This window comes from Schistocerca cancellata, chromosome 5, assembly GCF_023864275.1.
Source record: "Schistocerca cancellata isolate TAMUIC-IGC-003103 chromosome 5, iqSchCanc2.1, whole genome shotgun sequence".
NCBI classification, from domain to species: Eukaryota; Metazoa; Arthropoda; class Insecta; order Orthoptera; family Acrididae; genus Schistocerca; species Schistocerca cancellata.
In genome coordinates, this window is record NC_064630.1 from 150,990,285 (window position 1) to 151,002,441 (window position 12,157).

Here is a 12,157-nt window from a genome sequence, read left to right on the forward strand (position 1 = left end):
GATATAATACTGAAACAATGTACAACAGTCACTAAAATACAAATATATTCAATCATAATGTTTATCATGCAGTAGACATTAACTTTATTTTATAAAAATAAATGCCAAACATCATGTATGGTTGCCAAATATTACAGCATTTAACAAAAGGTCTGAAAGAGTAGAAAATAATTTCTTCAGACCTCCAAAACATGCAACCTAATCCTACAAAAATATTAATATCTGGGAAACCCACAATTAATGTATGTGTTTTTCATGCCATCACACGGAACTTTGTGTACGCAGATATAAACCATATGTAATTGAATAGAATGAAGAATCATAAATACACCACATGAGCTGTATTATGATACACACACTAAAATTGTTTCTTCAAAGTTTTCTGCTTCACCAAAGTGCTTTCACCGGCATACTTCACTCTTATATCAACTCTCTTTAAATACATTAACACTTAATAAAAGTTTCCTTATAACATTTTGGCATCCACTGTAACCAACTGGCGTGGATGAAAATCACTGCAATTATAAAATAAAAAAGGGGGTGCGTAATGGCACATCTCGACAGCACTAATATTGGATTTGCAGAACTAAGATATGAGCTTCATAGAACATAACTGTGTAGCCAAGATACTTGGCTTATTACAAAGCAGCCAAGAAACACAGTGTTGTAATAACATTTTAAATTGTTAACATTGTCAAACATGTAGCAATAAATTGACATACACTTCCCAATTACAGCAATAGCCATATGAAACGTAACTTCAATATTCTCAGAAAATATACACAGATCTGACACTTCTATTATAAATGTCCTATTACATTTACCTACTATTAGAAGTATTTAAACAGCAGAACAAATGTTCCATATAACAATAATACTGTAATTTTTCCAACGATAATATTTTAAGAGGACTTCAATTTCGTATGTCAAAATCCCTCTAGTTATCTTTCTGCATAATTTTGTATGTACAGCCAACGATGATTTACAAATACCTGCAAACCAGCTGCAGTGAAGAATGAGAGAGCCTGCTTCTCATTATCTAAATATATATATATGTATTTTGTCCATGGAGCATTGCTCCCACATCAGGTAAATGCAAAACAGAAGCTACATGTGAGACTGGTGGGTGTGCTTTGTTCCTCTCATTGTAGCCAAGTGTGGATGTATCATGTAGATGTACTTCAAATGACAATTTTGCTCAACAAACAATGGATTATAATTCAAACATTGATATTTAGCAGAGGATCTTGTTTCCACGAGAATGGAAAACCATGTTTTCTTAGTAAATACTAACTCACATCAGGATTTAACATTTATTAAAATATGTCAGCTTCATAAATTGATGAAATTTTGTGCTTAGGGAAAACACTCATTTTGTAATTAAAGTATGTGACTTACTCTTACAGGTAACGACTTCTGCAAATTTAATACTAAAGGACATTGTTCCCAAAAATTGAGTGTTTCAAAATTTACAATACTAAAACATTGCTACAGGGAAATTAATGAAGCCACTGTTGCAGGTAACAAATATGTGCCCAATTGACAGTCTGTCCTACTCACCACGCTATTTCAGCCTGCTTCAGAGCTTAACCAAAGCATTGATGTGATACTACAATCACAAGATTATTTTAATCAGAATATAAAACTGAGCACTATTGTGTGCTCCTAGGATAAAAGTTTTCAAGACATGTCTCAATGCAGAGGAATGTTATCATAGTGGAATCACTGTTCAATTTCAGGATAAAGTATTTCTGCCATATCCTGCCTCTTTGCCAAGTTTGCTGTATAGCCTACAATATTAGGAAAAGTATAGATTGCTACTTACAGTGACTATCCTTTTCCTAATATTATTGATATTCCATCCTGGAGTTTCCACTGTTCGAATTTGCTGTATAGAATGTCATTGTTGAATTTGAAATGGAGGGGATTTTGGTAAGGCAGAGTGTAATTTGTCACACAGGTATGCTGATAGAACACTGTTAATAAAAAGTGGACATTTTATTTAAAGTTCTGTTCTGGAACATGGTTTCGACTTTTTCCAAAGGCACTAATCAGCCAAGGCCATGAGAGGAGAGAGGGAGAGAGAGAGAGGGAGAGAGAGAGAGAGAGAGAGAGAGAGAGAGAGAGAGAGAGAGATGCTGAAAATGTTGAAGATGTCAGTTGTAGTAATCACTGGAAACACATTTTTCCCTTGATCACCAAATACACAAGCAGTTGGGAATTAAAGTGACTCACCACTTCATTTAAAAGTTGTTGTATAAATATAGATTCAGGTATTAAAAAACCCTCATTACATGACTGATCTAATTAGTACCCATGTCAAAATCTGGAATTTGCATTGACACTGCAAGTGACATTTAAAGTAGGTGCCTGTGCAACAATTTACTGAAGTCCGCAAATGACAAACATGCTCACATAGACTAAGCATACTAACTGTATTTTTTACTTTCAGAAAAGTCAAGCATCTGATAACTTTCTAAAATGTCAAAACTGGTTAAGATACTATTTGTGTGACCTGTGACTGAAATAAAACAATAAGGGAATCAGGCTAACATGGACATACAGCAGATAAGGAAAAGTTTTTGGAGAGTAAGAGAGATTTCTTTAAGAAAACTAAATAAGTATTTTTTGACAATCAGCACAAGCTGATAACCACTGGAAGGATTTTTTTCCATTAATGGCAGTCTGGCAATTTTTCCCAAATTCAACATGTGCTTCTAGAAGATGGTACATAATAGACCTGGATTGGGAAAAAGTCCTTGATGTATGAAAACAAATAACAGAATTTGAAAAATTATGTGCATAACTTTACTAATATTACTCATGATGTTACACTATAATGGAAAAATTCACAGGCAACTGTTTGGTACCGAAGAGAGCAAATGCGTGCTTCTCTGGCAAGAAGTGCTACTGCTTAATTATACTGAAAAATATACCAATGTACAGAGTTTTATTTATGTTTTAAATTTTCAGTCAGTTGACTGAACTGCCTTCATCACACTAACACATGCTGGGGATGGAATAATTAAAGACTTAGTAGCAGTCCTATTTTTCTGGTGTGCCTGGTTTCATCAATTTTCCTTTACCAAGTTCTCAAAAATGCTTGCCCCCCTTCTCCCGTTCATTAATATGTTAAATGTATACTTAAGTGACCATCTTGTCACTATAATTTATGCTTAACTCTTTAACTGTTAACCCTCTAAAGTAATGTAATCCTTAGGATTTTTTATTTATTTATTTTTCTTTGGGGGGGGGGGGGGGGGGGGGGGGGGGGCATTTATACATTAATATTAAGAGTAGATCTTGTACCTTCTCCGCAAAGTCTGAAATCTTAACAATACCAAACATGTGGTACAAGGACAAATATTTGTTACTGTCCTTAAAACTAAATATATGATTTCGAACTTTGTAAAATGCATTACACACAGTTTCTAAACTGCCTGTCTACACGTTCAGAATTGCACCTTTTTGGGATTACTTGTTTAATTTATAGCTCTCTGACAATACCACATGTGAACCAACTACAATTTTTAGTAGACTTTTTACTCACATCACACAACTGCAACTTCTATTACAGCCTATCCCAAAGCCAAAACAAAACAAACACATGTTCTGATGTCTATACAAGCAATTTTAGCATAAAAATAGAATTGAGCAATATTTTTGTAGACAAACAATAAGTTTTACAACCAATTTTCTCTCTCAAATTTTTGCATACTAGCTGTTAATGTGCATAAGTAACAGTTACTATTAATCTTTATCTGCAAACAGTATAATTAAAAATAAAGTTTCTGTTTGTAACATGTATGACACAAAGACTATAACAACTGTACAAAATCTTGACAGTTGAGAGGCACAACAGTGAAATACAGAAAATAAAGATTTAAATGGTTCATACCATTCTCTTAATATGTACACAGTATACATGTTTCTTTATCACAACATTCTTAGTATCAACCCAGCAATGCATATTATTGTACAATAGTAACTGAATGAATAATACAGGGAGTATTTTGAACACTAGAAGTCTACAAAATTATAGATCTTTGCCATTGGTTTTGCACTGAAAAGTTACATTTACGTAGCCAACATCACACTTCTTGTAAAAACTAAGACTTATCTACCACAGGTACCAGCATATAGTATTTATAGCTTCAGTTAAAAGAAGTAAAACTGTCATGAATGCTCTGTATCAAGTGACTTTCCTATATGGTGACAGACTGTTTCAATTTATATACCAAAATATAATCACAATGGGAGAGTGAAATGAAATATGTATGAGACTGTAGACAGAGGTGCCATACTTATCAGCATGTCAAACACTAACAGCACTGATACGAACACGTTCTTGGTCTCAGTAAAGACAAAGTATTTTAGAAATGATTTGAAAAGGACAAGAATTTATTTCATATATCTTCAAGAGTGTGTTTGCATGCCTTTTACTGAAACAGTGGAAAAATGTGGATGTAAAAATATTAATAAACAGTGAATTACAGAATGGTCTAGTCTAGGTACTTCACTGGCTTCCAGAAGAAACTTGTGCAGTAGGTAATGAACATTAATTTTTTTCTATAGTATTTCTGTCACTACTTTGCCCTATGTTCCTTTTTGGAAATAACTCCACTGACATGTTACATTATGGCTCTTAATAGTCTACACTTCTCTGATCAATATGCTGGTCATAGTGCTAAATAATTATATTGTATGACACAAAAGAAATGGCAAGATGAACTAAATTTTGTGGAAAGGAGGTGTGAATTTTCATGTAAGCTACTGATTCCATCTTTTGAATTGTATTTGATATATTGCCTCTCTTTGCTTATAATGTTACATGAGAGAACATTGAAATCAGAGAGAAAAACTGAGAAATGAAAACCACAATCACTGAAGATGTGCTAACTTCATGTCCAGTGGAAAGAAATGACAGCAGGAAAAAAAAAGACAACCTTGTGTTTATTTAAGAAACACTGAGCTAGAGTGGTGTCTTTGTTTTTCATCAAACCACACTGTAACTCATCTAAGGAGAACTTAAAGAGTAAAGTGAAACCTGAAGTGTAGAGAAACTTCACAATTTTTTAAAAACTCAAATCTTTTGCAAGCAATGGAAATAACACTGTTTGGATGTTAAAAAATCTCAGAACCCATGATAATTTGCACTGTGAATGTTATATTGCTACAAAGGACAAACAGAAAGGCACTTTAACAAATTGAGGGTTAGAGTGAAAGGGAGTAAAAACAGTTCAGCACAAAACAATGTTATTCTTTCTCATTTCTTGTGTGCTAAGAAAAATATCAGAATGTATACTCAGCTGCACAACATTCAACAGCTCAAACAGCAAGTCACTTATTTTACAAACAATATAATTCTAATAATTTCTGATATGAAGTATTACTAAAAAAGTCCTGCAAATATAGATGTATGTAATGTAATGTTCTGAAAGGAAGGGAATTACTGGGGTAGTGCTTCATGGAGATGAGTGTGACAAATTTCTGTGATCATTAAATGAGAAAAAATTCATTATATTAATCTGCATAGTAGTTCAGGGAATTAATTTTTAGTGAATTTTACAGCAACAAATATACTTCATTCACTTTTTTCATATAGATTGCAAACATAGATTAAGCACTCAAGCATTATGAGTACAACAGTAAGATTCCTTCACACACATATAATACCACAGTCTTCACAAATATAAACTCTGTAATGGTATACAGAAAACATACCATTAATTGCATTAATGAGTTGCAGAGAAATTTTATTGTGTACATTTGAGTTTTTTTTAAGGGAGGCATGTTGTATCTTTTGTGAAACAAGATAATTATGCACAAAATTACATAATAAACATGATGCATAAACAAGTGACTGTTGAGCCTCTGGCCAATTAAGAAAACAGTGTGGCAAGAAAAAAATACTAAAAAATAGAGGCTAGTGAGATGATCTTGATTACTGCCTGAATTAGTGAACTTAAAAGATTGTGCTGATGACTGCCAAGTGGACAATGAAGGACAGGGGAACAGGAACTAAGGAAAATATATAGTTTGCAACTACAAAAAGCGAATTATAATCTACAAATGATCCACAATTTTACAGGATCAGTGTTTCAAGCTCAGACACCCAAAATATTATCTGCTGTCCTCCTGTTAATTTGCAATGATATGATACCATCTATTATCTACATTTCTTAAGAAACCAATATTCTACTGTGAAATGTCTCTTTTTCTGACATTAAGAATTCAGTTATTCACTTAAAGGATTCAGTTGTATAATTGCTACAGTAAATTAGCACCTCCTAATTAAAAAGTTTAGTATCCAAGGTGACACTCTTCTAATAAACAAGCACACATTGAATTTTTAGTGCTTCCAGACTCTTTAATTGGAAATTGTCAGATAATCTAGAGTATATAGAAGATTGGGCAGGTACTCAATTGTATATTGTTGATAGTCATACAAGCCTTAGAAAAATAGTGTAACACAAGAAGTCACCATACAATGTTTTCTTGAAAAAGACAGGAAGGAAGTTCAGAGTTTAATGTTCGATCACCATCTGGTAGATGTTGTTTGAAAGCAGAGCTGTAGACAGTCAATAGCATATTTAAAAGGATATCAGCACAGCTATATGTGATATGTTACAATGGTATACTGCCCAAGCTGAATGTCCTGCCAGCATACAATTTACTAAACAAACTGAATGAGAATTAAAATTGACAGATAGAAGAGAGAATTAAAATTGACAGAAGCTAAACTGCATGAAAATTTGGACAGTTGGAACCAAAGGGTAAGGATCTTTTGAGTTGTTCATGATGTGAATTTTATTTTATATTACAGCACTATGAAACAGATCTGCTTTCTAAAGTGATATGGCAAATTTCTATGGAAGAACAGAAGATGTGGAAAGCTATAAATATTCACTGAAGTGATATTAAAAATTGGAATCCAAATCAATGTGCCAAAGATGAAGGGAAACATTATTGTAAATACTATTCAAACATATAATCAAAAGTGAAACTATAGACCACACAAGAGCCCATAAAAATCACATAGCTAAAAACCGCAAAAAAGGCAGCATCGAAGCAGCATTAAAAGGTATATAACTAGTCAACAACGCAGATTTTTGAAACTTCTCTCATAAGGCACCTCATATCATCAGCTAAAACTTCACAACAGAAAATACAGAACAGAAGAGACCCACAGGAAGCAACAACAGAAAAAAGTTATCAAGGTAACTGTTCTACCGCAAACCTTATATACTACCCTCTAATGTGGTTATTATTAACTTTTCTCTCAGTATATTTAATCCTTTTCTCTATTTTCATTATTCCTTTCATCTTTCTTTTAAATTTGAAACTTCAATGTTCACCACTACACTACTTTATGCTGCTGTCATCCAAGGGCACATCCTTCTATTTGAAGCCACTAAGAATAGGAATTGAACATATTTCTGTTTGCAGTTTGTAGCATCGTAAGTGTGTCAGCTGGGAATATGACAGGAGAATTCTTTTAGAATCAACAGGCCATTCATTTTGGAACCATATTCCACTAAGCTTATTAATTACAAAATACCTTCCAGTATTCCAAGTGAGTGACCAAAAACAAACTTCTTCCTTTTATTCAATATGCTTGTAAATTTATTTCGGTTATTCTTTAATGAAACACCTTATAACTTCAACATCACTTCCAGATCATATGACAGTTGGGTATATTAGGGCGTCATCACAGCTAGGGATTTTGGGCCTAAGCATTGACAAATTTCAATGAAACTCAACCCAGAAAGACTAAAGGAAAATATAAACAGGATGATATTTCTGGAGTACCGATTGGATTTCCTATTTTTATTTTTGTAAATAGTTAATCTGTTCGAGATAATAATTAGTTTAATGTAGAACCCCTTTATTACTTGCTTCACAAAATTCTATTTACTGTGAAATGTGCATCGAATGAGTTCATTGCATGTAATATGTAATATGAAAATGCAACACAAAAAATATGGTCAAGTTATAAGTTCTGAAAGAAAATTCAGCAGTCACATAGATCCACTGACCATGTTAATGTGAGAGAATACAACAGACCTAACAAGTTCAACACAGTTCATTTTGATCATGCACAATTAATGTATGTGTGTGGAACTCCTTTAAATGATCCAATTTGTCCCTCTGAGTTAAACAAGCCAAAATTCTCTGTTTTGACAGAACTGACTCTCTAACAATGAAAAATATTGTCTCTGTGCACTTTCTGAATGGCAGAAAGCTGAAAGAATTTATTTATCCTAATGCAGTGTCATTATTCACTATATGGAACCAGTCTTAGGCAAAATCTTGCTGCCAGGTGGAGCTGTCGCACGTTCATGATATGCCTGAAAACAGGGAACAATGCAGAGATTGGTTTGGCACTCAGGGCAATAATATTTAGTCTTACGCCGGAGAATGCGGCCATGGCTGTCGATTGTATTCCAGCAATAGTTGCAACCCAGTGCAGGACCAGGCCTCAGGGCAGGGCAGTGGTTCGATCGCAGTGGGCACTCGTACGTTGTCTCCTGTATATATAAGAATTATATGTATTACACTTGATGGGATAAAATAATTAAATGCATCATTAACAGGCATTGTTGTTATAGTTTCATAAATATTACTGTCATATTTAGTTTCTACACTTCACTACCAAGTTGTAGATGAGATCTGAAGACTATGGTACAATATAGCCCTATTCTTGCCTGTAAGTTTAATATGGCTTATTCTTCTCTCACAAACAGAATCAACAGCATCTAATCTGATGTCCAGGAAATATTTAATGCACTCAATTTCTGCACCACAATGATAACTCAAAAAGTTTGATGGCAGATTAACACACTAATTTGTACGAGTGTGTAGGATTCCCTAGCTTCCACTGTCAGTTGTAATTAAATTCTTTAGAGTATTAGGCAATTACACTGTGAAACACTAAACCAACCATAAACTGATGTTTTGACAACATTTGTAGAGGTCCTCTTCATGCTGACTAAACTATCATCACGAAGAAGACTGATTTGATGTTATTTGATTTTTTATTGGTCCAGTTTTATCACATAGCACACATTGTACAACTGATATTGGACAGGTCAAAGATAAGTTACAATAATACATAGTATTAGCAAAATAGTAGGCAAATTAAAACTAGGTACCTATTACAATTAATTTTGTTACTTATTCAGAAGTTTTCTGACAGAATAGAAACAGTGCTTTATTAGAAATGCCCTTACGTTAGCTTTAAATATTGGATGAGTAGTATTTTTTATTTCCTCTGGTATCTTATTGTGTAGTATTACACCAATGTTAATTATGCTCCTCTGATAGGTGGTTGTTCTGTGATATTTTTGATGTATATTTGATTCCCTTCTGGTACTATAGTTGTGTACATTTTTGTTCTGTAGCAGTTTGCCTGTTTTCAGGAGGTAGTCCCTAGTGAACAAGATAGTTTCATAAATGAATAAACTTGGAACATTTAGAACACCAAGCTCAGTAAAATAGGATTTACAGGACTCCATCGTTTTAAGGCCACAAATTATTCTTAAAGCTCTTTTTTGCATTCTAAAAACCTTTACACTGTGAGTTGAGTATACCCAGAAAATGATCCTATATCGGATTAGTGAGTGGAACTGTGCATAGTATGCCTGCAGTACTGTTGTTTTGCTTGTTGTAGCCTTCAAAATTCTTAAGCCATAGCACACAGATGATAGTTTTCTACACAAGTTATTTATATGTGTGTCCCACTTTAAGTCTTGCTGAACCCAAAGACCCAAGAATTTTTGCGACTCTTACATTTTCTAGGGGATCATTTTTTAATTGGGCTTGAATAGACATTTGATTAGTTGGAGGAATTAAATGAAAAGCGACACACACAGTTTTTTCAGTATTTATAATGAGTTTGTTTTTTGTGAACCACTCAGAAAGTCTTTTCATAGAACTTTCTGCTGCGGACCGCAAAGTTTCTGGACTGGATCCAGTGAGCAATATTCTGGTGTCATCGGCAAACAGGATAGTTTTTGTGGGACTCATATATTCAACTAAGTCGTCCACATAAATCAAGAAGAGTAGTGGACCTAAGATCGAGCCCTGTGGTACACCATATTTTATTGGTAATTCCATAGAAAGAAAAGAGTTGTTTCTTGTTTTATTCATTTTGTTGAATTCATACTGAAGTGATACTTTCTGCCTGCGGTTTTTTAGGTATGAACATAACCAGCTATGTGCTACACCTCTTACTCCTCATCTTTCTAATTCTTCGAGCAGAATGTTATGCTCCAGGATGTCGAACGCTTTTGATAGATATAGAAAAATACCTGCAGCTAATTTATGTTGATCAAGGGATTTTAAAATGCAGTCTAAGAATTCGAAAATTGCTGTCTGTGTAGATTTAGACTTTCTAAAACCATGTTGTTGTACTGTAAGAGGTGCATATTTATTCATGAAACTTAAAAGCCTGTCACAGAAGAGTTTTTCTAGAATTTTTGAGAAGGAACTTAACTGTGACATGGGTTGGTAGTTTGATATTTTTTCAGACGAACCTTTTTTTGGTACTGGTGAAACTTTTGCTATTTTAAAAATAACTGGAAATACACCAGTTTTTTAAAGAGTCGCAGAGACAGTCAAAATATCAGTTTTGTAGTTTTTTAGTATTTTGTAATGACATGGCCTACTACCCTAACAGATTTAATCAACAAAATTACTTTGTTTAAATTATCAAATCATACTCCATCACTTAGTTACATGTGTTAAGTTGGACTTTTCAACATACCAATCACCACAGTGTATCAATATCTTTCACACATTTTGTTCCAATTTACTGGAGGTCAGTGTCAAGGAAGGGAGGATGCTGACTGATTAAAATTATCCAATACCATCAACTTGCATCAAACATCACAGAAATGAATTATCTTCTAAAAAGTCGTAATGTCACACCAAAACCATTTTTACCAATGAATCCAAATTCAGCAAATGAAACAGTTACCTCTACATAATTACTAAACGAAAGAACAGTATGATCCTCCAACACACACTTTGATTTTAATGCACTAAAGCCTTACCATAATGCTACTGGTAACATAATAATTCTAACGGCATGAGAAACAATACAACTAGATTCGTAATATAATTGAATACACAAAAAATCTACTCAGCAAGAAGTAGCAAGAGAAAAGCATATAAAAGTTAACGAAACATGCAAGCTTTTGGAGCAAGTGGCTTCTTCTTCTGACAGGAGGGTTGAGGGGGAAGGAAAAGAGATGAAGGGGAAGGGCTGGCCAGGTTTAGGAAATGGGTAGAGTTATACAAATGGTGCTCAGAACCCCAGGTCAGGCGAGACTTACTGTACCACACTGTCTCCCCTGACGCAGGGTTCTGGGTGATGGGGAGATCATCTAGTAAGTCTCCCCTAACCCTGCGTTGGGGCAGCTTTTCAGAACTCCCCCAATTTCCTAAACCTCGCCAGTGCTTTTCCTTTGTCCCTCTTCCTTCCACTTCAACTGTTCTGTCAGGGGGAGGAGCCACTGGCTCTGAAAGCTTGCACATTTCCTGAACTCTTATGTGTGTTTCCTCCTGCCACCACTTAGTGATTAGATTTTTTATCTATATCCAGTTACATTATATTTTCAAAAACTATTATTTTTGTTGGTATATGAACTACAGTTATTAGATACCTCACAGAAAATAATTTATATGCATAATCTTCCATGTTAATAAAAATGTAAGAGTGTGTATTTTGTTGTAGCCAGTTAAGTATGTGGTGATTCATTCTCTATTTGCTTTTGGACCAGAGGAATGCTTTGTCTACAGTAATACTAAAACTTCTTAAGTAAACAGTTTGGTTACAATGTTGTAAATGCAAATATCAATAACATAAAATCTTAATTAAATTATACTATCAAAATTTTCAGTGATTTGTTTCTAAACCGATAAACACTGCTTGTTAATTGTGATCTATAAGGGGCATTTGAATGAAAACCCAATACCCATATATGGAATGGTTCCGTTCACACTGGGAGACAAGACAGTCAGTTCCTGTTTTCTGGAATGCGGTAGGCTGCTGACGGATCAACAACTGCACTCATTCTTGTACCTGACTGAAACTGATGTCCATGCCTGTCTCTTTCCAGGTCACCAAAGATGCCTAAGTTATACGGTGAAA

The 12,157-nt window shown here is 34.2% G+C and overlaps 1 protein-coding gene across 1 annotated transcript in view; it reads right to left on the reverse strand.

The window, feature by feature from the left end:
* Positions 1-3,269: 3,269 nt before the first annotated feature.
* Positions 3,270-12,157, reverse strand: part of LOC126188160 (protein tramtrack, alpha isoform) — a 334,993-nt gene continuing 326,105 nt past the window's right edge. Inside the window, exon 10 of the mRNA XM_049929674.1 lies at positions 3,270-8,531. Coding sequence (XP_049785631.1) covers positions 8,286-8,531 — 246 coding nt within the window. The 3' untranslated portion in view covers positions 3,270-8,285. The remainder of the gene's footprint in view (positions 8,532-12,157) is intronic.